Raw genomic sequence first — 27,456 nt, forward strand, 5'->3', positions numbered from 1 at the left:
TTGACCAAGGGAGTGATGATTTTTTGGTCTCAGTTTGACTTTCCCTGGTGTTTCTACAGTGAAAGTTTCATGGGATGACAAGCACTCTTAATTTTATGCTCAACACAGACTAAAGAACACTTTGGTCAAAGGAGTTCATAATTTTGTGCCAAGTTTAAACTGAGCATCTAAGTAACATAAATAATTGCAAACAGTATATTGTGTGTATGTACACCGTTAGAAAATCATAGACTGAAACTAATCCTAACTAAAACCAAGATTCTTACCCAGTCTGACTCCTAAGCTAATGTTCTTTCCACTGTCTTATAGTCCCTCTAAAAGTCATTTTTCTTTATTTTTAAACAAGTAACACTTCAACAAATATATTAGGCTAGTTTATAAATTACAAGATATTATCTTCATTAGTGGTCGTGAGCAAAAACAATTTATTGTTACCCAAAGACCTTATCAGTTTTATATTATTGGTGGGAATGGGAAACAAGCAAATGCATTTATGTTCAGAGCACATTTACTTTGTTATAATGCCCCCATGACAAAAGTGTGACTTTCATATCTAGGTTAAGCTGATGACTGTCACTACACATGACAAAGCACTGTGGACCCAGTGCTTTTGCTTTATTTCCCAGTTGTTAAAATATGTTTAAATCACTTACAGAAAAATTTTAATAAAAAGGAAAATTGAAAGAATATCCTTCAGATAGAAATTAAAACTATGGTGCTATTTGTATCTCTAGACAATAGGATTTGTGTTACTGATACCAGGGATAATGAAATTCCTATGCACTTTGAATAGCTTGAGATTTATCTCCCTCCTCTCAACTGAGGCTTAATAATATCTTGTCTTCTTAGAAAGAAAAATGCCATTAAGTTAGTACATGTTCTTATTGTCTGTGACCTCTGGATCAATCCCACTCTATTATGACTAAGACATAAATCAAACATTTCAATTTGGTTTTTAGACTGGCAAGCACTGATGTAATATAATTCTTTTTAGAAAGAGGGAAATCATTTGAGAAAATGTCAAGGTGCTGCTTTAAAATGCCACCATGTCATGTTTTTCTTTTAATCCTAATTTCCATTAGTGTGAAAAATGGATGGCAAAGAGAGGGAGGCAGGGTAAGTAATCAGTATCAGATCACTGCCAGTGTGAGGACCATACAGGCCAGGCCTGGGCAAAGGCAGGGATGGAGCACAGGGGGCTGCTGTCCTCCTGCTGGGTCACCAGCAAGGGTCTCTGTCAAGGCAGGCAGAAGACAAATGGTAAAACACCACTAGGGGAGGTGTCAAGCATGGCAGACAGGTACAGGAAGAGGTGAAAATCTCTTCTGCCATCTATAGGTCAGATAAAAATTTCACTGCCTTCACTCTTAACATGTGGTTCTCCTGTGGGCAGAGACTTCATTGCTCTGGGCTCCCTGCAGTGGACAACACACTGCCTTTTCTGAGGAAACAACCAGAGGGAGCCCAGAGGGAGCCGAGTAAACAAAAGGTGAGACGGAGCTCAAGATCTTCCATAGACCTTGACAGCCCTTGGCGGCACCAGCCTGTGCCTGCCTCTCAGCGATTCCGGGAGGCAAAGTATGTTGTGGAACATACTTTGATCTAAAAACAGAGAACTCTTAAAATACGCTATTGTAATGACTGCTAAACACATGCTAGAGATTCTTTTTTCGTTTTCTACTTCAGCAAGATATTTTTAAATAAAACTCCTGCCCAACCTATTAAAACTATCTGTCGAATACTGAAACTTTCTAGCAGAAAGTATTCTAGTACAAAGGATTTGTTTTGGCTAAATTTGATCTCTTCATTAAATAAGTAGGGATTGATGCAGAAAGACATGATTTCAATTTCAGTAGTTTAAATATCATTTTTTCTTTTTGAATTAATTTCATTTTAGAAATGTAATGCTATTCAACATATTTGCTAGTAAGAGCAGTAATGAGATATGGGTAATGAGGTTAACTGGAGTAGCCTGTCTCTTCCCTTGGTCTCTCCCTGCCTCTGTGTTTGGGCACCAATTTCAGATTTCACCCAGGGAGCTCTTGAGAGGGTTGAGAACCACTATAAAAGAACTATAAGCTTAATGCTGATATCCAGTATTACAATTCTGTTTTGATTACTTATATTCTTTCTTCCCCCAAATAAAAGTATCTAAAGAAATTTAGCTTTCAGCATTAAACTTTTTTTTTTTTTAAGCTTGGAATCATTAATCTTCTCTTGTTAAAATTACATTCATTAAATGCACTAAAATATTTTGTATGAAAGTAAGTAAATAACCATGAGGTTTTTTTTTTTTAAACTAGGTTGTTAAAAATTAAAAATTCCATGTTTTAACATATTAACTGATAAGACTCACGGATACATTTTATAGCCATGAACACTATAACTAAAACTAATATTGTACATTAGTTTTACAGAAGGAAAGTATGAAAAAGGAAAAAGGGAAGTAGCCACTTTACTGCATTGATATTTTTAGTGCCCACCTTCCTAACTAATGGATTTAGGGATTATAATGACCAACACAGAATATTCTAGAACCTTTATGTTTGGCACCAGTTGTTAAAACTTCCTAAATATGACTTAATATTTAATAGATTTCATACATAGAAATTATGTAAAATTCTGTTACGTAAAGTTGCAGTTCTAAGAGTGGAGCTACCCTGGTGAGCAACTCAGCATCAGGGGTCTCTGGAACCCATGCCAGGCACAGCAAAGCTCTTTAAGGCTTGGTTTCATTGTGTTTGGACTAGTTCTCTTGCCAACATTTAACCTCTGTTTGAAATCTCCATCTTCTGTGGCATCCTGTGTTTTCCTTTTGTGATCTATTCCTTGTTTTACCCTGTAATTCAATCTTGGCATTTTAAGACATGTTACTGGTGGTTGGCTTTACTGTTTTCCGTAGTAAAATATTAAAGTATGAAGAAGGGACATGTGGATTGAAATGACAATATGTGGAAGTTAATAAACTCTCATTGCTCTACACTGGGGATCTAAGCAGAGAAATTTTTTAAGACTTTGTTAATTTGGCAAATTATAGTTTTCAGTCTACCCTAATGACTATATAGGTGATAGATAGGTTATTATAAATTTAGGTAGAGAATTATATGCTAGCTGTTATGTGTTCAAAATTCTACAGCTCTCTGTAAATGCTGAGAATCCTATTTGACTTTATCATTTCACTACCAAAGCTCTTGAAAAGTTCTTTTATAGTCATGTTACTTCCTTGGCATGTCTGCATTCAAGAAAGGATGCTGGTTTATATATGAATAAAATAAAAACAAAATAAATTCTTATACAGAGAGAGATCTTTCAAACTAAGAAAAAAATAGAGCATAAGTTAATTTACAACATCCAGCCTCATAATGTATGGGTCATTCCCAAAGCAAGGGATCAAACTCACATACATATGAAAATTGCATCATTTGTATCATCTCACTTTATGATGACCCAAGATGGCCAGGTGAGTGATAGAACTTGGGGTCCCTGGTACCAAACGACTATTCAAATCTGGCCATTCTCTGCACCTGCTGGGCCCTGGCATGGCTTCTTTCTCCCAGGCCCTTCTAAGGGTCTTTCTTTGAGTCGATTTTCTTTCTACATTCTGTTTAACTGAGGGGCACAATGCAGGTGGGTGTAGGGCCCTTCAGTCAGGAGACATTCCTGGGAGATCCCATAGTTTACAACTGGAGGACTTCAATGTCAATTCACTCTCCAAAAAATATTAAAACATTTTAAATTTAGAGATAAAATGAAGGTGATGTACAACACATGCATACACCATATGCTGTGCTAGCTAAGTAAAGGTGCCTAATGGAAGTAAATACTATGGTGATGCTGTACAAACATGGTTTTTGTAAATTTTAAAGAGGAAATCACAACATATATTTGACTAATTTAAATATATTATGTAGGGAGGGGAGTGGCAAGATGGTGGAGAAGTAGGAGACTCTGTTTCAACTGGTTCCCTAAAGTGAGCTAAATAACATTCTGAACACCCATGAAATGAGCCTGAGATATAGGATTATACATGTCTGATCTCTTTGGGGGCAGAAGATCATCAGTGGCCAGTGAAACAGAGTGGGAATGCTCGGACTGATATTGGAGGATAAACAGAATGGGGAGGGAGCCACTAGAAGCGACCCACTGGAAAGTAATACCCCAATACAAAAGTGCCCTGTGACTGGGGACCAGCATTAACTTGGAGACTGGTTAAAAGCACTCAAAAAGAGAAGAAGACCTTAAGGGGCTCCTGGTGGAATCAGGCAGTCATGGGCACGGGCCTAAGGCCACAGTCCCAGGACAGGCAGTGCCAGCAAGCATCTGTGCCAGAGAGAGCCCAGCAGGGGATCCATTCCGTGGTCTCTGAGCCCGCAGCTTTCCACTGCTTGCACCACCACTCCTGCTAGGCATACTCCCACCTTTGCCTGAGAGATCCTGGTGTGGGCATAGGTCAGCAGTCTGAGCCTGCAGCCTTCTGCAACCTGTGCCTCTGACAGGTCTGAGTGTACCCAGTTGTGCCTGAGAGAACTCAGTGTGGTCTCCAGTCAGGGTCCCTCAGCCTGCAGCCCTATGCGACCTGTGACCTGTGCCTCTGCTGAGTGTTCGTGCACCCAGCATGGGTGTGGACCCTAGACAGCAGTCCTGGTAATGGCAGTCACCTGGGTTCGGGCTTGCCCGGACCAATATTTCTCGCAGTTTTAGTGGCCCAGGGGCACAGAGACAAGTGGGGGCCTCGGGCGACCACTGAGACAGTGGCTGGTGGTACGCACCACCTGTGGGATGTTGCAGTGTTTAGCAGAGTGTGCAGACGGGGAATCTGTGTGTTCTGGACCATCCAGAGGGGAGCAGATTGAGGCTTCTCTCTGAGGTGGAGGTCTGGGTGTGGACAGTTTGCTTTTCATGGAAACCTCTGAAATGCCACAAAAAGCCTCCAAAGAACAAAAACCTTCAAAGAACTAAAGCCTGAAACACAGATTTCCACAGAGCCCTGCCCCTTGATCAGGGGCAGGGTGACTCAGTCCAAGCAAGGTTGATTGAAAAACAATGTGGAAGGGCCCTCCCCCAGAAGACAAGCCAGAGAACAAGAGAACAACATCCACAGGGTCCCCAAAAAACTGTAAAACCCCAACATCAGAGGAAAACAATGTATTAAGCCCCCAGTAGTGCCCCCAAACCTGTAAACCTGTATATTTCATAAATACACCTCTTCTTTCTCTTCCTCTCTTTCTTTCTCTCCTTTTCTTTTCTTCTCTCTTTCTCTTTCTTTTTTCTTTTAAATTTGTTCTCATGATTCTTGTTCTTTTAATTTTTTTTTAATCTACTTACCATTGCAACTAGAGGTTTAATACAACATATTCCATAATAACTTTTTAACTTTTTTTTATATATATGTGTTTCTTTTTCTCTTTTTAAAAAATATACACATAGATATAAGCTTCAAGGTGATCCTTTTTCCCTATTCAATACTACACTTATATATAAACCAGTTTTAATTTTCCTGTATCTGGAAAGTTGAGTCCTTTAACAAAGATAACAAGATACACCCAGGAAGAATCGAAATAACCTTCCCACTCACATTGAGGGTTTATAACTACTTTCCCATCTTACTTTTGGGGCTCATTTTGGGTGGGTTTTCATCCTTTTTTTTTTTAATTTTCCTTTTTTTTTTTTTTTTTTTTTTTTTTTGGTGGTGACTTCCAATTGCTCCCAAACTTTCCAGGGTGCACCTTGCCTGGATCATGGTTGATATATTCAGCTATACCTCCCCTTAATCTCACCAAAATGACTAGGAGGAGGAACACCCAACAGAGGAAAAATTCAGAGACTGTGCCCTCTGCCACAGAACTACTGGATATGGACATAAACAGTATGTTGGAAAAGGAAGTCAGAGTAACAATTATCCAGGCAGTGGCTAGGTTGGAGAAGACCATTAGTGGCAACATACAATCTCTAAGTGTGGAAATGAAGGCTGATCAGGCAATACTAAAAATGCTACCAGTGACATCCAACCTAATCTGAATACTCTAATGGCTAGGGTAACTTGAGGGAGAAGATCAAATTAGTGATCTTGAAGACAAAATGATAGAAAAGAAGGATCAGGAGGAGGTCTGGAACAGAGTTTAGAAGATGCAAAAACAGAATTAGGGAAATAAATGATGCCATGGAACGTTCCAACATCAGAATTATCGGGATCCCTGAGAGGGCGGAGAAAGAGAAAAGACTAGAAGATATAGTTGAACAAATTCTGGATGAAAATTGCCCTAATTTGGGGAATGGAATGGAACAAGTGTCTGAGTCCTAGAGGCAGAAAGGATACACCCCTCCAGATCAACAAGTGTAGAAATACCTCCAGACACTTAATTGTGAAATTCATGAATCATAATTTCAGACAGGAGGTCTTAAGGGAAGCAGTGGGAAGAGATTTCTTATGTACAGAGGAAGGACCATCAGAATAACGTCAGACATGTCCACAGAAACCTAGCAAGACAGAAAGGGCTGGCAAGACACATTCAGGGCACTAAATGAGAAGAACATTCAGTCAAGGATACTTTATCCAGCAAGGTTGAAATTCAAAATGGATCGAGAGATAAAGAGTTTCTAAGACTGGCAAGGTTTAAAAGAGCATGTGACCACCAAGCCAGCACTACAAGAAATTACAAAAAATATTAAGGGGGGTACTATAAAAGAAAAAAGAATCCAAGAGTGACATAGAACATAAATTTAGAGATAATCTATAAAAATAAGAACTTCACAGGCAGCATGATATCAATAAAAACTCATCTTTCAGTAATCACTCTCAATGTGAATGGCCTACATGCTCCCATAAAATGGCACAGGGTTGCAGTCTGGATAAAATGAGAGGACCTGCCCATAAGCTGTCTACAAGAGACCCATTTGGAACCAAAGATACATCCAGACTGAAAGTGAAGGGACGGAGAACCATCTTTCATACTAATGGGCCTCAAAAGAAAGCTGGGGTAGTGATTCTCATAGCAGATAAAGTAGATTTTAAGCTAAAGACTGTAGTCAGAGATACAGAAGGACACTACATCATTCTTAAAGGGTCTGTCCACCAAGAATCTCCAACAATTGTAAATATTGCCCCCAATATGGGAGTAGTCAACTACATAAACCAACTGTTAATAAAAAAAGAGTCATATTGATATGAACACATTAATTGTAGAGGATCTTAACATGCCACTCTCAGTAATAGAAAGATCATCTAAGCAGAATACCAATAAAGAAATAAGAGCTTTGAATGATACATTGGACCAGAAGGACCTCATAGATATATACAGAACATTCCACCCTAAAACAACAAAACCCTCATTCTTCTCGAGTGCACATGGAACTTTCTCCAGAATAGATTACATACTGGGTCACAAATCAGGGCTCAGCTGATACCAAAAGACTAAAATTATTCCCTGCATATTTTCAGACCACAATGCTTTGAAACTGGAACTCAACCACAAGAAGAAGTTTGGAAGAAATACAAATATTTGGAAGCTAAAGGCCTTCCTGCTCAAGAACATTTGGACCAACCAGGAAATCAAAGAGGAACTTGAACAATTCATGGAAACCAGTGATAATGAAGACACATCATTCCACAACCTCTGGGATATGGCAAAGGGGATCCTAAGGGGGAAATACATAGCTATCCAAGCCACATTCAAAAAAATTGAAAAATCTTGAATACACCAATTCTCTTTACACCTTAAAGAACTGGAAAATCAACAATAAATTAAGCCAAACCCATGCACGAGAAGAGAAATAATTAGAGCAGAGATCAATGAGTTATAGATACAGTAGAACATATCAACAAAACTAGAAGCTGGTTCTTTGAAAGAATCAATAAGATCAATAAGCCACTGGCCAAATTAATCCTAAAGAAATGAGAGAGGATCCAAATTAATAAAATTATAAATGAAAAGGGGGAGATCACGACTAACATCAAAGAAATAGAAACAATCATCAGAAATTATTTTCAACAGTTATATGCCAATAAGCTAAGCAACCTAGAAGAAATGGATGCATTCCTGGAAACTTATAAATTTCCAAAACTGAAACAGGAAGAAATAGACAACCTGAATAGACCAATATCTAGTAGAGAGATTGAAGCAGTGATCAAAAACCTCCCCAAAAATCCAAAAGTCCAGGACTTGATGGATTCCATGGGGAATTCTACCAAACATTCAAAGGGGAAATAATACCTATTCTCCTGAAGCTGTTTCAAAAAAAATAGAAACAGATGGAAAACTTCTAGACTCTTTCTATGAAGCCAGCATGATCTGGACCCCCAAACCAGGCAAAGATCCCATCAAAAAGGAGAATTTCAGACCAATATCCCAGATGAATATGGATGCCAAGATTCTTAACAAGATCCTAGTTTTGTGTTAATAGGGTCCAACAGTACATTATAAAGATTAACCACCATGACCAGGTGGGTTTTATCCCTGGGATGCAAGGGTTGTTCAACATTCACCAATCAATCAATGTGACAGAACAAATCAATAAGAGAGAAGAACTACATGGTCCTCTCAATTAATGCAGAAAATGCATTTGACAAAATACAGCATCCATTCCTGATTAAAACTCTTCAATGTATAGGGATAGAGGGAATATTCCTCAACTTCATAAAATCTTTGAAAAATCCACAGTGAATATCATTCTCAATGGGGAAAAGCTGACAGCCTTCCCTCTGAGATCAGAAACATGACAAGGATGCCCACTCTTGCCACTGTTGTTCAACATAGTACTAGACGTCCTAGAAACAGCAATCAGACAACACAAAAAATTAAAATGTATTCAAATTGACAAAGAAGAAGTCAAACTCTCTCTCTTCACAGATGATATGATACTTTACAAGAAAAACCCAAAAGACTTCACCCCCAAGCTACTAGAACTCATACAGCAATTCAGTAATGTGCAGAAATACAAAATAAATGCACAGAAATCAGTTGCTTTCTTATACACTAACAATGAAAATATAAAAAGGGAAATGAGAGAATCAATTCCATTTACTATAGCACCAAGAACTGTAAGATACTTTGGAATAAAACTAACCAAGGAGTTAATGGGTATGTACTCAAAGAACTACAGAATGCTCATGAAAGAAATTGAAGAAGACAGGAAAAGGTGGAAAAGCATTCCCTGATCAGGGATCAGAAGAATAAACATTGTTAAAATGTCTATATTGCCCAGAGCAATCTGTACTTCCAATGCTATCCTGATGAAAATTCCACTGACATTTTTCAAAGTTCTGGAACAAACAATCTTAAACTTTGTATGGAACCAGAAGAGACCCTGCATTGCTAAGGAAATGCTGAAAAAGAAAAACAAAGCTGGGGCATCATGTTGCCTGATTTCAAGTTTACTACAAAGCTGTGATCACCAAGACATAATGGTATTGGCACAAAAAAAGAAACCCAGACCAGTGGAACAGAGTAGAGAGTCTAGATATGGACCGGCAACTCCATAATCAAATAATCTTCGACAAAGCAAGAAAAAATATCCAGTAGAAAAAAGACAGTCTCTTCAATAAATGGTGCTGGGAAAATTGGACAGCTATGCATTGAAGAATGAAACTGGACCATTCACTTACGCCATATACAAAGATAAACTCGAATTGGCCCTATGCCCCACAGTGTTCATAAAAGCAATATCCACAATAGCCAAACTGTGGAAAGAGCCAAGATGCCCTTCAACAGATGAATGGATAAAGAAGATATGGTCCATATATAAAATGGGATATTGCGCCTTCATCAGAAAGGATGAATACCCAAATTAGTATCAACATGGACAAGACTGGAAGAGATTATGCTGAGTGAAATAAGTCAAGCAGAGAAAGTCAATTATCATATGGTTTCATTTACTTGTGGAGCATAAGGAATAACATGGAGAACATTAGAAGAATGAAAGAAATAGTGAATTGGGGGAAATTGGAGGGGGAGATGAACCATGAGAGGCTGTGGGCTCTGAGAAACAAACTGAAGGTTTTGGAGGGGAGTCGAGTGGGGGGATGGATGACCCAGCCTGGTGGTGAGCCTGGTAGATATTAAGGAGGGCACATATTGTATGGAGCACTGGCTGTGGTACATAAACAATGAATCTTGGAACACTGCAAAAATAAAATAAAATGAAATAAAAATATTATGTATTTATAGCACTTAAATATGGTTTATAATAACAATTCACAGTATGTGTTTATATTAAATATATTAAGTAACACATTTTAAGCTATATTTTGCTGGGATTGGTAATTTGCCTCTTTGAATATGGGAAAATATAAATATTTATGTCAACAAAATAGATAATGTGCCTGCTGGCTGTAGAATAATGGCAGGAAAGAAATACTTGCATAGAGACTGATGGAGACTAATCAAAGGAAGGCATTTGAGACTGACTGCTATAACTACTGTTCTTGGAATGAGCCTGTGCCTGTATCACACCTTCAAGATGCATATAGGGAACAGATTGACCTACCTGTGATGTTCACTGCAGTATTTTTCTTACTATGATAAATATCTAGCAAAATTAAGACACTTTTATATTAAACAAATTTTTTTGAAAAAGTATATAATATATTATTAGAGCAAATACAATTATCCAGCTATCTTGAAAACAGGAGGATGTCTAAAATAGACCATGAATTCCTTAGGACTATGAGTATTTTACCTACTCAAAGCTTTTGTCAAATATTGAGTGTGGATATGAATTTATTTTATATTAAAATGAAACTTTAAAAATGAGAAAGTAGCATCTGGATGGTTAGTATTTGTAGATTAATGGCATTAGAAAAACCAACATGATTTGTAGAATTTTATAAATTAATGGATTAAATAGTCATTATGTGATTTTGACTCAGTCAACCACAAACTCAAGATTTTTATAATTTTCCCACAAGTAGATAAAAAATCACAATAGGAAATAAAAAACCCCAACACCTTACAGTTCACAGTGAAATTAAGAAAGATAAATGTATGAATATTTTGCTACTGAGAATTCTGACCCAGAAAGAAAACAAACATTAATTCCATTAAAGGAGGCTTCTACCAATACAATATGGGTAAGTGATAGATCAAACAGAACAAGAACATGCTTACCAGGAAAGGAAACTACTTACTGGGGAAAACCACATCACTTTAAGAATCCAAATTGTAAGAGCAAAGTTCACGAGGAGGATGATGAGCAAAAGAAGAACAAATAAGTACAGACAACGCTTTCTCCAGCCATAAATGCCAATTTTGTAGACACACTGGTTCTCTGGCCTCTGTATGTGGGTGCCTTCTGTGGTCGTAGTGTATTGTTCACGGACCATCTGCCACGGGGTAGGGAGGGGGTGGGAGAAGGGACAGGGAACGGGTGAGGTCGAGAAGGAGGGTCAGAGAGACACCGAGACAGCGGAAGGAGAGAGAGAAAGGGAGAGAAGGAGTGTAGAGCCATAGGGAGGAGGGGAAGGAGCCGGAGAGGGTGAGAGACGGAGGGACAAAGAGACAGAAACAGAGAACTTGTTTTTCAATACTGATTTACTACAAGTCCCACAAGATTATACTTTTTACCCCAATAATAAATTTTCAAAATGAAGATGAGTTTTAAAAAGAACTGAATGTTACTTTGAAATATATCATTATTTCAAGCACAGAGTGATATTTTCTCTATCATTCGAAATAGTTTAGATACAACCAATTCATCAAAATCCAGTGACCATATTTTCACATTTTAATCATTTTATATATAATATGATTAAGTATAATATAATATATAACATATATTATATAATACATTATATATATATATAGTCAACTTTCAAAATTCTGCAGGGTTAAACTTGGAATTGAAGCATCAACCTAAAATAATCAGCTTACCAAGTTTTTAAAAGATTCAGTGGGAGGAAAATCAAGCTGATATCTACATATCTTTCTAAAATGGAATCCAATTATTTAGTTTTTATGTCAAATAATTAAATCACATCTTTCTTCATTTGCTAAATTACTCAGAATTAAAGGCTCTCTTCATTTTTGCTTATAATAAAGTTCCCCAGTATTAACCAGCTTCCAAGAACAATCAGAATGTATACATGCATACAAATGTTTATAAGTACTCACTGTTTTCTGTAAATTACACTAAGTTTTCATAATAATTTCAACTCTATGAGGAGTTTTTAAAGAATTATTCATTATTTCACTTCACAACAGAGGAAAGAATAAAGTGTTTTTTTGTTTGTTTCTTCTTTTTTTTAGATTTTATTTATTTATTTGGCAGAGAGAGAGACAGTGAGAGAGGGAACACAAGCAGGGGGAGTGAGAGAGGGAGAAGCAGCTCCCCACTGAACAAGGAGACTGATGCGGGGCTTGATTCCAGGACCCTGGGATCATGACCTGAGCCAAAGACAGATGCTTAATGACTGAGCCACCCAGGCACCCAAAAAAGTGGTTTTAATTTACAAAGTGAAGATTAGAGATTACAAAGACTTTCCTGATTGTAAATGCAGTAAAATGATAAACCAGAATGTAAAATATTCTCTAGGAATTTTTTTTTAATGCAAAGGTCTTACATTTATTTTTAGGAATGGTTTGGAAGTGTCCTTATTAAAATAAGTCATAATCTGAAATAATTCTTTAAATCTCTTTCCCACTCAACAATTGGATTTTCCTACATTCTAATTGATTATATAAAACTGTGCTATTCATTACATAGGATTTCCAATACTCAGGATAATCTACATGATTCAAAACCTAAATGCTTACTGATGTCATAACTGGCATAACTTATTTGCTCATTTCTTTGAGGTCCTCAGTCTTCTTTACAGTAGAGTCTGCCTCACAAATACAGTTGCTCCAAAGTCCTAGGAGTCATCCTTGTTTCTTCTCTTTTCCCTTCAGACTTCTCACATTTTATCAGCTCTGCCTTAATCTGTATCCTGAGTGTGTCCACTCCTCTTGCCCCCATACTAGCTCAATCCTCTACAAACTCTCTTATGGAGCCAGTTTCCCTTTTTTCCTTTCAGAAACCATGCTCTACCCAGCAGCCAAATAAGTTCCTATCATTCTGTTCTTTCAAACTTTCTAAAGGCTCTTCCCCACCCTAAGAATATCTGAGCTCCTCTGTCACTGGCTAGACCCTCCATAAAGGGCCTTGGCTTACTTCTTCAACATCATCTACTAGCATTTGGTCTTTACTCGCAATGCTCCATCTACTCTTTAAGTGACAAGTTAACTCACTTTAAGACCTCTGTCCTGGGCATTCTCTCCACCTGAAACCCCCTGCTGGCTCCTTCTTAGCCTTCAGTGGCAGCTCACATGTCATTTCCTCAAAGATGCCTTCTCTGGGCACTCACGTCATATATCATCACCTTCCGCTATTACATTTATTTCAATGCACTTGTCATTATCTGTACTAATGGTGGCAAGTCCAAAACTTCTGTGAAGCACAGGCTGAGAGACTGCAGTTGTATCAGGAAGGGTAACCAGGGAGTCTGAATTTATAGCAAGTGCACTATTTTACAATGTCATTACGGATCAGTAAAAACAGCAGCTTTCCAAGAATGCTATGTGTACATGGGGTTTCCAAATGCTATGTATTTCTATTCCTACATAGAGTTTCCTATTCCTGGTGTAACATATTGTCACAAATCTGGTGGCTTAAACCAACACAATTTTATTATCTTACAGTTCTGAAGGTCAGAAGTCCAAAAATGGGTCTTTGGGGGCCAAAAATCAAAGTGTGGACAGGTTTGTATTCTTTCTGGAGGGTGTAGGGAAAATCTGTTCCTTCTTTTTTCTAGCTTCCAGAGGCTGCCCACAATCCTTGGCTACAACCTTTATTTATGTTGTCTCAGCTCATTCTCTGACTCTGACCCTGCTATTTCCTCTTCACAAGGACCTTGTGATTACACTGGGCCCACCTGGGGGAATCCAGGACAATCTCCCCATCTCAAAAGCCTTAACATAATCACAACTGTAAAATCCCTTCTGCCATGTAAGTTTCCAAGGTTTAGGACATGAACCTATTTTGAAGTCATTATTCTACCTTTCATAGAAAGTGTTGTTCACACTTACATAAAATGGAGAAAACCTTAATATCCATTTAAGACCTTTTTGTTATGGCTTACAAGAGAGCCAGTAGCAATTCTGTTATGAGGGTAGACCTTAACTCCCTCTAATTCAGTCTTTGGAATCTGTTTCAATTATTTAAACAAGATTCTTTTATTTCTCATTTTAAGGAGAACTTCCACCTTCAAGTGCTATAGGTTACAGGAGAATCTAATTTAAAGTGACATATGTTTGAATATATAGTAGTTCCAGCTTCATTTGGGGCCTCCTACTCTAAAAAGAAAATTGTTGGGTCCATTCTTGTGTCAAGGGTCTTTGAGCAGCAGGATGAGCTACAGAGAGAAACTTGTGTAAAGAAGTCTTAGACATGCATGAATTCTCTTTTCTAGACTTAATTGGGAATTCAGGAGTTCAACCAACAGGGCTTCCAGAGAGCAAATATTCTTCTTTCCACAGTTTATAGACTCCTCCTCCTTCGGATGTAAATTCTATGTGAATCTTGTTCATTGCTATGTCCCTAAAACAGTGTAACTGACAAATAATAGGCACACAATAGAGGTCTTAAGTGAATGAGTAAAAAAATTGAAAGAAATAACTATTGAACTTGAAAAACACTAATTGAGCTATCTACCTGCCAGGGACAATGATAGCAAATGGGGCTAGTGGGTGTGGGTGAGTCCTCTGAGTTAAAGACTAAATAAAACATTGTATGACTAATGAACATACTGAATACATTAAGAAAAGATTTAGTAGTTGTGGCCCAACACTCAAACAATGACTGTGGATGAGGAGGTAATAGAATGGGGGATCCCGGCTAAGTAGATAGAAATAAAATCGCTGTCTCTGTTAAAGCATTTTCAGAAAAGACCTATTGGAAAGAAGACTAGTAATATAGAAAATGAGGTCTGTAGGATTTTATTACTGAAAGAAAACTAACAAAGACAAACTATATAAGACCAGTCTGTGGCTCCCGAGAATAGCGATTCTGCTTTTACCACCATATGCCCTGGCAGACTGCAGAAACTTCACAAATATCTACAGCCCCAGCTCCATTTCTCCACTCCTCCTCCCACCAAAACTCCTTGAGTGTGTTGACTCTACCCACTATTCCTCTATGTCTTCCTTCTCTCTAGAACTCAATTCCTGACAGGCTTCCATACCCACCACCCATTGAACTTGATTTTGTAATAAGCCCCCCAATGACCTCCATGTTGCTAAGCGAAGTGTGTGTTCATATGTCCTCAGGTCAGCACATGCCAAATAGTCATCACCTCCACTTCCAGGAACCCTCATTGCAATGGCGATTGCTTCTTATTATCACTTGCTGCTTCCTCATCTCCCAGCCTCAAACTCAGCCCTTAGACTACTTCTCTTCATTTGCACTTACCCCCAGTTGGAGATGCATCTTTTTTTTTTTTTTTTAAAGGTTTATTTATTTACTTTAGGGAGGGAAAAGACAGAGGGAGGGACAGAGAGAGAGAGCGAAAACACGAGTAGGGGGAGGGCCACTGGGAGAGAAGCTCGGTGGGGAATCTGACTCAGGGTTCAATCCCATCACCAATGAGATCATGACCTGAGCTGAAACCCACAGTTGTATGCTCAACTAAGAGAGAGAGAGAGAGAGAGAGAGAGAATATGGTGGGGGTGGGCAAGGGACAGGGAGAGCAAAGCTCCAGCAGACTCCAGTGTGAGTGCGGAGCCCAGCGTGGGGCTGGATCCCACCACCCTGGGATCATGACCTGAGCTGAAACCAACAGTCAGATTCTTAACCAACGGAGTCCCCAGTGCCCCATGAGTTACCCCACTTTTGTGCACCTACTTTGCTGACTGCCTAAGAGTCTGGATCCCATTTCCTCAGGTGAACATACTGAGTCCAGGCTCACCTTCAGAAGCTAGTGATCTCCTTTCTTGTCCTTCCAGATTTGAGCTCTAGTTACCACCACTTCTGCTCTCACATCTGTTTTTTTTTCCCCCAGTTGTCTTTCTCTCTCTATCATGTTTTATAACTGCCCACTTTAAGGATTTTGGTTAACCTGCTATTGCTATTTCTCAGTGTTGATTATGCTGCATAAACAAGGATTTTACTCTAGATGGGCATGATTTAAATGGCTAGGTGGAACATTCAATTTAAATTTTTTCTAAAAAATCCATTTTGTTATTTAATAGTTAGCTTATATTCCTCTTAGCTCATGGTAGCTTTTATTTTTATTTGACACAGTGTATTATGTTTTTGCTAAAAGAGATTTTCAGAGGCTATCTGGTTCAGTTAGCTTTCTTTAGATACTTATTATCATCAGCATTGGGAAGGGTACCAATTCTTCAGCATGTTAAGTCAGACAACAGCAAAATAGCATTCATGCTGGCAAGAAATTGCACTGGGACAATGCAGAGGACTTTGTGAGCTATTTACTAAAAAATTAATGAAATAATGCTTTATTTTAGAACTAAAAATCTATATTCTAAGAAAGAATTTTGAGTTTTACTACATGTTGAATAAAAATTATCTTTGGAGAGCACTTTATTTTAAAAAGTAACATATGTTATAAAAAGTAACATATGTTATTAGGGCATCAGGGTGGCTCGGACAATTAAACATCTCCCTTGGGCTCAGGTCATGATCCCAGCATCCTGGGACTGAGCCCCACATCGGGTTCCTTGCAATGTGGGAAAAATGCTTCTCTGCCTGCTTCTCCCCCTGCTTGTGCATGCTCTCTCTCTGTCAAACAGACAAATAAATAAATAAATAAAAGTAATTTTCTTTGAAAAGAATAAAATAATTTATGTTATCATTAAAAAACTTATACCTATTTCCCTGTTAACCGTCTCTCAAATATGTTGATGGTGATATACTTAATTTTGATGGGTTTTTAATGCTTCTTTCAAATACAGTTATCAAAATTTTAATAGAGAGGGATTCAGACATAAAGTCTATTTTTGCATAAATATCTTTATGCAGTTTTTATGCCCTCTGAATTCGTGGTTCCCTATTTCTTATTTAAAATAAAACCACCTTACAGATAGGAATTCTGTCTTCTATATTCTTTGATTCTTGCCATGGGACACAACATAGGGAACTGAGCACTGTGTCTACTAAATAGATGTCATTCAATGACATTTCAAGGGTCTTAATTTCAAGGGTCATTTATTGACATGCCTTATTTGAATAGGCTATTGCCAGGAGTTTGAGACACAGAAATCATAAATACATGGATGATACTGAAAAGGAGCCAATATGATTTTTTAAAAACTATGTTTGAAAAGAACTTAATAGACCCTTTAGAAATGAGAAATTCAGTTCTGTTTTAAAATTCAAAAATGAGTTATATAGCTTGAAGTTTTCAGACATATAAAGTACATGTCTTATGTGTATTTAACAGATATGTAAGAAATCTTAGAAAACATGAGAGCATGGTAAAGATAGGAGAAATGTGAAGGGAAATCTGAAGGCTGAGATGGTCTACATGTGTTCCACTGGAGCTCCAGGGGAGTAACTGGAGAAAACAGTGGGAAGACAATGATTAAGGGGTAACTGTGAAGAAATTTCTCTAACTGAAGATAAATTAGGCTGAAAACAGATACTGACTCTTGAGCTGGGTAAAGTAATTGAAATGTATTAAATAATTCTGAATCTGGAGAACACAAAAAACAAAGAAACCTCATGATAAGCATGGGTCCCAGAGTTCAACCCTATAAACCTAGTCATGTTGCAAAATTAATGAACTCACCCCAATGAGGGCCTATATATCAGAGAGTCTGGCAAAGAGTTCAGATCCATCCTTTCACCAGCCAGCACTTCTGGGTAGGGAACCTGCTGGGAATGATCCTGAGCCCTCGGGTCTACATAGTGATTCCAAGAAGGAAGGGAAGGAGGAAGGAGCAGTGATTTAAAGAAAGTCCCAGTTAACCTAGTCTCAGAAGAGTAATCTAGATTATCGGTGATAGGGGCCGCATTTACTGGTGTTGCTTATTTCCAGCCCAACACACATGTCACCACCCATCCTTTTACTCCAAAGGAGATGAAAACTTCAGCTACCCCTTAACAATGCGGCAGGAGCAGAGGACAGGTGCCATCCATCATTTATGTTATATCTGAACTCCCATGATTACAGGCACATTATGGTGGGGTATTGCTGTAACACTAGAGATATAAAATTAGAGTCACCAGGAAATGCTAGACTTAAATGCATCTAACAAACACCCTGAAATACCTTTATGTATATCTATTCATTTGCATACATGCCATAAAAACTGAATAAATTCAAAAAATAATGAAACAAGCCATTATCATAGTGGAAGATTTTAGCAATCCTCTATTGCCAGATCAAGCCCTCTAAAATGAGTGGCACTATACAAAACTTCAAAAATACAACTGAAAAGTGTTTAAATGGATGTGTATAGAGCCCAGCTGGAAAATGCATATTCTTTACAAGCATACATATAACAGTTGCAAAATCTGATAACATACTACTTCACAAGGAAGTATGAAGAAATGCCACTGGATTTGATTCACACAAATTCTTTGCTCTATTGATAACAGAGTAAAATTAGAAGTGCATTACACAATAATGGATAAAGCGAAAACCAAAGACTATGAAATGTATTACAAGAACTGGGGTCGCGGCTTGATGATCACACTCATTCCAACATACACAGATGATTCCGATTGCTGCCATAACCATGAGGAAGGGGTGAAGGAGGTCTAATGCACACAGCTCCCCCCTGGCCATTTTCATTTCTCCAAGGGAGATTCATCTGAGTGTTAGGGATGGAACTCTGCTTTGAGTTACGTCCCGCCAAGCCACAGGGCATGCTGACTGGGGGGTTTTCCAAACCTCTAATAGCACCCATCATGTCAATTGAAAAACTGCAAGAAAATTATTTTTTATAGTCTCAAAATTGCCTTTCATATCATAAAATATAGCTCTGATGTCCAAGCAGCATAATTTCTTATCATGCAGCATATACTATCATGTTACATTATCCATTAAAATGACAAGGCAACTCACAAGAGTGGTCAATAGCAAATAGCAAGACTGCTTAAACATGACCAGAAGGAGTCATGCACACGTAACAGGCAATCACTGAGTCTGCATTGGACAAATGAATGTATAGAGAGGGTCACTTACTGGATATGAAGCACAGTTTGAAAGCAGTTTGCTTCAGTATGAAAAATGAGATCATGACAAAAGGACATAGAGAAAGGAGAAGGAAGTCTAAAACAAGCCCCCACAGAAAGGTGATAAATGAGTAAATAAAAAGTGAGAAACAAGAGATATCCATTATATATGGGACACTCTTCCAGGGAAGGAGGAAGTTAGTGTGCTTATCAGTTAAAGGGGACTAGGTCATGCTCTCACTGAGAACCATGGGATGGAAGAGTTCTCCTTCCATTTGCTTTTAGACTTCCAAAAGATAGCTAATTCCCATGTTAATTAGCTAATTCTCACTATTTCCAGCCTCCCTGTTTGCATGTAACTCACATCACTCTGATGAGGTGCAAATGGTTAGGAAAACAAAGAGTAATGGGGAGGAGTCTGCCCCAAGAAAAATTCAATGGTTGATAATAAGTCGGAGAAAACTTTTGTCTTAAAGATAAGACAAGGTTGTTACCATTAAAAAATACAAATAATCCAATAACCCTGGAACAAAACCATGCACATACACCAAAGAACCATGAATGACGAACAATACCCATAGTAAAAAAGTTCAACTTTTTCACTGTGAACCAAGGGAATGCAGATAAACACAAGTGCTGGAGCTGTTTGCAAAGACTAAGGGAGATTTAAACAGCGATAGAAAAAAAAAGTGTAGGGGAAATTATTATTAACCATTTTTAAATTTTGCTTTTTTCTATGCATTTACATTTTAATATGTATTTCAGTATTCTTTTTCATTTAATACTCTATCATTAACATTTCCCTTGGATATTGTTTCATGTCCAACAGTTAATTCTGTCATACTGTAAGAATCCAATGGATTCCTTCCTTTTCATCATTTATTGTCCAATTTTTCACTATGATAGATGGTGCTGCAACACATATCCTGAAACATCCATCTTCATTTTCATTCCTAATTTTCTTTGGACTAAGTTTCCAGAATTAAAATTACTGTGTTTGTTTGAGGTCCTTGGTACATGGTGCCAAGTACCTGTCTAGAAGGATCATGTTCACTTTCAAACTCACCAGCAGAGGGTACCATGCTCATTTCTCAAACACTTTTTTCATTGAAAATTGCATTTCCCAAATGTTTTTCTCTATTTTTTCAGATTTACAGAATTTATACAAATCAATCTTTTGATACATATATTCTTTCAATAATACTAAAGCTAGTAATAAATTTACCATACTCACCCTAACTTTATGACTACCTTTAGGATGATAAAAATAACTTGAAGAATAGATCTGCTTTATCTTTCAGTCCAGCTGCTCAGCACTAGACACCCAAATACAGCAAAGTACATGGGTAATAATTACAAATTTCATCCAAAGTTATAATCATTTATACCTATATTCCCATATTATAAATACACATACACACCCACATAAGAAGGGTGATCAGATTGTTCTCTCTTCTTTACAATAAGTACTGACTTTTAAAATAAAATGGCAAACTCTGACATTTAAGAAAAATTCTTTACAAAATACACCAAACCAAGAGAATAAATGCCCCTTAAGTAGCTGAGAGACCTAAATGGGGAAGAAACTTGTATTTAAATGAACAAAGGACTTTAAGGAAAAAGAAAACCTCAAACCCACAGTCATACAAATGTTAGGTAATAAAACTGTGATTTTAAACATCGTATTTTGTTTCATAGTTCAGATGTAAGCTTATTTTAAAACAGTGGAGGTTTATAAAGGTGGGCAATTCAAACATACTTTTCTCGGTGTTTTATCCTTGTTTTTATTAAATAAACTCAGAAGTCAGAGACTTTTACAGTGTCATTATATAGTGTTTGCCTGAGAAGTAATATTAACATACAGAAATTGAAGTTGGCAGAGATCAGACACAGAATAGTGATTGAGCAAGAACAGTATTCATGCCAATTAGAAGTGTGCTCACTCAAGTTTCATGATGAAGACCTAGCTTCTTAACTGGAACCAGATGTTATCCAGTACCAAATACGCCCCGCTTCTTGGCATGGTTCATACCTACCATTAACCTCTGACTTAGTGCATGTACATCAAGTGGAGAGAGACAAATTAGTAGTTGGCTGCAGTGAGAGCTAAGGAAATGTTAACAAAATGCTATACCGAGGAGTTGCTGGAAGCCCAAAAGCGAACCCCCTTTCCCTGTTGAAGGTCACTCAGTGGCCTCCCGCTGCATTTCCTACTAAGCTCCACTCCACTGGTGTGTCTGGCCTCCCCAGTCCCATCTCATCCCACTCTGCCCTTCTCAGCACTGGTTTCCTTCCTCCTCTCAAACAGAATAAGCTCTTTCTATCTCATAGCCTTTGTACATGTTGTTCCTTCTGACTGAAGATTTGGTCTGTACCAAATTTTGTGCAGCCACTTCTGTCTTGACTTAAATGGTCTTTCATGAATACCCCACTTCCCGTGTATCTTCTGTCCTGTCCTAATTTACAAATGAGTCCTGGTTATTTCTTTCATAGTATTTCTCAGGATGGATAAGGATACCTTTATTTGTTTACTTTGTATCATCTATTCCTCTTTAGACTCTTATCTCCAAGAGGGCAAGAAGGATACTTTGTTCAGTTATATATCCAGCACCTAGTACCAGCAACAGAGCAAGCACTTGATTATATGTAATTGTTACAGGCAAGCCAAATAAAATATATTCTGATCTGTAATATATTTGTAGAATAGATTTCCATGTGTAGGAAACAGCATTATGACTGCAAATATAAGCCATTCCATCTTTATCCAGACATCCTATTATCTCTCTTACCCATTATTTAACTGAGATCCTACCAACTTCATGAATAGCTAGGAAAAGAACTGGAACATATCAAACAAAAGGGGGAAATGATAGATTTACACATATTTTCCAGACCCTTTCACTGGCATAATGAGATGACTGATGCATATGTCATAATTCATAGGCTGACACTTCCCTCATTTCACATCTCAGCGATCCTGCGTATGACTCCATTTGCTAGCATGAATGTTAATCATAAGCATTCTTTGTGTCTGAACAGCTCATTTTAAGGGTCAAGATCATATAAAGTTCTACCCTGATGGGATAAATGAGTTGGATTTGGGAGTAAGAATAGTAGCTGAAGAGTACGGTTTCTACTTTTGCTTTTCAACTACTGAAGCTTAGGTATTTTCCTTTGCTTTCATATAAACCAGACTGAGTTCTAAAGATATTTCTTACTTAGTTCTAGGACGAAAACTTTGTGATGATCAGTTCTGTCAACTGGTCAACACATCAAGCCCTGGAGGCTTCTCCTCACAGCAGAGACTCCTGATCACCTTAGTCTCAGGGCACGTTCTGACTTTTGGTGGAATATGTTTGAAGAGCTTTCTGACAGGGATGTGGGACTTTGGCATCTGGTTCTGTCTATGAGGTACAGCCTATAGACCCACATTTCTTTCTAACCCCTGCATTTGCTCGCTGGAGATTGGAGTTCCCCTTGCTGTTTTATCTTCTCTTCTTCACACTGGTATTCCTTCCCTAAATTATGCTCCAACCTGTGATCCCACTAAAGCTCTGGGGAAATCATGGACAAGATTTACTGGGAGACTCTTAGTTCCTTACAATTTAAGACTCCTGAATGAAAGTGAGGGAGAAAGGCTTGATTATTATTTGATTGTGGCTTATCTTTAATATATACATTTCTTTGATTTTGATGGCTGAAAGTGAACATTAGGATTTATTTTTTGATTCAACATGTAGTCTTTTAGGAAACAGTATATGGTTATCTTTTCTTCCCCCAAGTTCTTACTGTTGAGTTTGTGTTTTGTCAAATTACTTAGAAACTACCCACAAACCTGTAGACTATATAAGGATCACTAAACAGCTTAATTGTGCAGTTTTTCAAGAATTTTTTTTTTTTGAACACAAAGTTTTCACTGGGCTGTTGTTTATTGGTGTCCTAACTTATAAATGATTTCCTAATATCATGGGTAAAGTAATAGTTTTCTTTGAAGTTCCCTAATTCTTAAACGGAGATTCCCAGAGTTCTTAAGGACCACCTAATGCCTGTACCTGTTGGTGTCTTTCTCACAACAGGTGGAATGCAAGGCTTATTGGTGAATCACATGTATGATGTCATGAGAACTGTAAGTTTCATGAAAGTTATGATGGCTCTGACTACTATCATTATTCCAAACAAACCATTTTTATATCATTGGACACCTAACATTCACAATCAATCCAGTTAACCTCATAACATTTGCTCTGATATGTCCCCAAATATATTAATAAATTTTATATATGTGGAGGTGTTTATTTCCCTGAAATTTGCCATCATAGCTCCAAAGGGAAAATGCACTGTTCCTAGAATAATGATTAGCCCATTGAATAAACATTAGCAGTGTTATACTCGCTGTTATTATATCCTAAGTATAATATCCATGGTCTTTGCACTTTGAAGTCAGTCCATATATATATGGGGAAGGATATATATTTATAGAATGTCATGGTGCCACACCTTGACAAGGTTCTAGAAACTATTATTATAGATACAACTCATATCATATCAGAAAAGCTCTATATTATTAATAGAATCAATCAAAATTCAAATACCTATTAGAATTATTATATGAATGATTCATTTATGTATTTTCCATGGAATATTTATGATTTTGTTCCCTTAAAATATTTTGAAAAGATAATGATTTAATCAAAATAATCACCAAAATTATAATGACCTCTAATTTGTCTGCATTGAGAAAAAAGTGATAATTAGTCGACATTAGTCCCTATTTAAGGTGGAAATATCCTGCTAGTTCTGTGGTAGCTTTATCTTATTCCCATACTTAAGAACCCAAGCAAACTCATCTGAAATGCAAAGTGTTCTCTCCTGTCTCCAGTTTCCTATCTTACTCAACACCCCCAAAATATTGCATCCATGTTCCTACATCATTTGTCCCATATCCACAAGGGCAGGGTTTTTTCCCCCTGTGAGTTCTTGGCCAGTCTCACCACCTAGAACACTGCCAATATCTGATGACCAAATGGATGAATATAATGCAAAGATCAATTCTCCATTTAATGCTAGTTTTGAATTGTTCTACTGGATTATACTTTGGTTATACCTATAAAACAAGTTAAGAAAGAAAATTATTTTCTAAAAATTTGTGTCCAAGCCAATAACCATAAAACAGAAAACCTGAAGATTACTCTAGTAGATGTTGTAGTGCGCCCTGCAGACCTCCCCTTGTCACCAAGAGACTCATTCCCCTGGCTAGCAGGACCGCTTCCTGCACATAATGTACACCTGAGTCCCGGCCCTAGAACTGTCCTTGGCTGGAGAGGGAGGACTCATCCGAAGTGATGGCCCTTCCAGGGCAACTAAGGACTGCTCAGTCTGGCAGCATGAGGGCTTGGCCCTTGCCTTCATTCGCATCTTCTCTGAAGGGTCAGTCTGACTCCAGAGACCACCCCCCACCCCTTGTCTCTCCCTAGCCAGCCCTGGATCCCCAGGATCACAGAGGCTTCTGTTTGCACTATACCACAGAGCTTCTTCCTCTGCCCCTTTCTCTCCTTCCTTCACTCCTGCAGAGCTGTTTTTCCTAAAAACATTGCCTAATGAGCTTCCTCTATATAAATCTAAGTCTCCTGCCCTCCCCTAGTCCTGTCCCATGTCCTTGTCCCTAACAAAACACAGGTAGCAGAGTTGGAGGCCAGACGTAATCTGGGGAAGCAAATCTAAAATGGTATTTTGGAGCTGGATCACCTGTCAATCACTGGCAGCCAGGGGCCTGTTTCTGGTAACTGTAAAAAATGAGAGGGCCTCTCTGGCAGCTGATGAAGAGACTCTCACTCCCTGTAACTAAAGGGTAGAGAGAGTAGAGGATCCAGCCTTTGTTAAGAGTTGTGGAGCACCAAAGAAGCCTAAATTCTCAACCCAGGGAGGGCTGCTCTGTTGGAACCAGGACCCCAACAGGGTGGGAGTGGAGCCGTGAGACTTGGAATGAGACATCTGAGCCAATGTACTCAGATGCACTGGAAACTCCAGCTGTCCCTGGAATGTCTGGGTCTGCAGAGAGGCCCATCCCTCCCTCCCACTTGAAGATGATGTCACAGCGTTCCACCTCACCTGTTCTCTCCTGGCCAGCTGACCAAGAGCTGGGGTCAGATCACTCACATAACCAGGTAGGGAAAGGTAGGACCTGATAAGGGAATAAAGGGACTATCTCCAAAGGGCCAGAAGGCCCTATCTAGCAGGTGTCAGCAGGTGACAGTGTATCTGGAACTGAGTCCCGAGGGGATGGATCAAGGAAGATACAAAGTGGGCAAAGAAAAGCATTTGGTATTAGAGCATCCTCCAACGATACAGAACTTAAGAACAAATGGCAAGCGTGTTGGAAGGTGGCATTAATACACTGCTAGGTTGGCCCTCAAAAGCTTGGAGAAAGTGATGGCTTAAATAGTGAAAGACAAAAGCCAGACGTGCCAGACTAGTTGAAGAGGATGAAGATAGATGGGCAAACACAAAGAGAGATCTCTCCATCTATGCAATGAAGAGACATCAAGGATGGATGATCAGGATCCCTATAAAAATCACAACTCTTTGCTCAGGTTCCAAACCTGGAAACCCTTAAATGAAGAGTCCCCAGAAGGAGGCGCCAGCAACACCAGAACAAGAGTACAGAGCAAGGACTCAGACAGCCCTGCTCCAACAGAGCCCAAGGCCATGCAATTGGGCTACCTTACAACGAGGAAAGGGTAAGCCTTTTCTATTCTTACAATATAGACCTCTAGCATTTTGGAATAAGGCCATGCCATTTGTGGCAGAGAATTACATGCCATTTGAAAAACATTTCTCTGAATACTCCTGGGCCTTTGTGCAGATAAGGCATCTGACCATGAGACACCAAGCAGCTATGTGGCCAGCATTTCCCATCATGACCCGAGTTTCTTAGACTGACACCAAACATAACAAGGTCAGGAGCCAGGAGCAATCTCCTGAAAGTTAGAACTTTCTCCTAGACAGTTAGGGCCAGGCAGAGGGCACAAGTAGGCTACTTACACAAGTGACTCATTGCTCTATGTCACCCACCACCTCTCCCCCATCTCAGTCCTCTGGCCATTGAGGGTGTCCCTTATGACAAGCCTACAGAGGAGGAAAAAGGCCAAACTTGGTTTTGGGGTGGGTTGGCTCAATACATTAGTGCAAGCCACGAAAGGCCTGCTGTGGACCACAGCCCAGTCAAGGCGCCGAGAGGAAATCTTCCCAAAGCACAAAGCTTCAGGTAGTGTGCCTGCTCATCCACTTTTTGTGGAAACACAAATCAGCTGAGGTTGGAATATATACAGTCTCACTGATAGAGGTGAATGGCTTCGTCAGTTCATCAGGACCTAGAAGGGGAGTTCTGGAAAAGGGAAGACAAGGAGATCTGGAAAAGAGTTTGTGGGGGGAACTCGAGGGTACAAAGAGCCAAGACTTTTGTTTCATATATTAACATCTTCCAGAGATGTGCAAAAGGCACCAAATAACCAGAATGACTCCACCAGCCGACACCCCTCTCCCCCCAGTGCTCCCAGATGGCCATAGTGGTAGGGACAGAGGCCAAGCATGGGCCCAACAAAAGCTGCCTCTCAGCAAGGCTGATCTAGCTACTACCACTACTGAGTGTCTAAACTGCCAACAACAGATACCAACACTGAACCTTGATATAGCATCATCCATTGACATGCCTAAACAGCCACTCAGTGGCAATTATTTTGACTAAAACTGATTCCTAGGCTGGGTTTGCGCTTTTCTTTTTTTGCCTACATGGCTGTGGCAAGCATCACTATCTGAGGACTTACAAATGTTGGATCCATTGATATGGGATTCTCCATGACATTTCAACAAATCAAATGATCCACTTCACAACAAAGGCACTGTGGCACTTGGAAATGGGTCTACTGTTCTCATCACTGATTGTATAAACAAGAAGCTACTAGCTGCTGGCTTGAGAAGGGGATAGGACAGCATTTGGAGGTTGTTGTTGAGGCTGTAACTCAGAGATTCCTTGTGAGTGTGGGCAATGCCTCAGGATGCTGTCTGTATATCCCCTATCAGCAATCACTGTGGTACTGCATCCTCAAGGGTGAGATCCAGAGTGGTCATTCTTACCATCACTTTTAGTGACCCAGGTGGTCACCCCAGATGGGGTGCCTCCCATCTCCACAACTATGGGCTCTGTGGATCTAGAAGTCTGTTCCCAGTGGGAAATACTCCTACCAGGACAATGTGAGTACCATTAATCTTCAAGCTACCATCCATTCACTT

At 38.8% G+C, this 27,456-nt stretch overlaps 1 protein-coding gene across 3 annotated transcripts in view; it reads right to left on the reverse strand.

The window, feature by feature from the left end:
- The window catches only part of SGCG (sarcoglycan gamma), a 144,153-nt gene that overhangs the window by 84,891 nt on the left and 31,806 nt on the right, over positions 1-27,456 (reverse strand). For all 3 annotated transcript variants that reach the window (XM_059144617.1, XM_059144615.1, XM_059144616.1), the window contains exon 2: positions 11,123-11,317. In XM_059144617.1, the coding sequence (XP_059000600.1) occupies positions 11,123-11,317 (195 nt within the window). The remainder of the gene's footprint in view (positions 1-11,122; positions 11,318-27,456) is intronic.

This window comes from Mustela lutreola, chromosome 13 (assembly GCF_030435805.1).
Source record: "Mustela lutreola isolate mMusLut2 chromosome 13, mMusLut2.pri, whole genome shotgun sequence".
NCBI lineage: Eukaryota > Metazoa > Chordata > Mammalia > Carnivora > Mustelidae > Mustela > Mustela lutreola.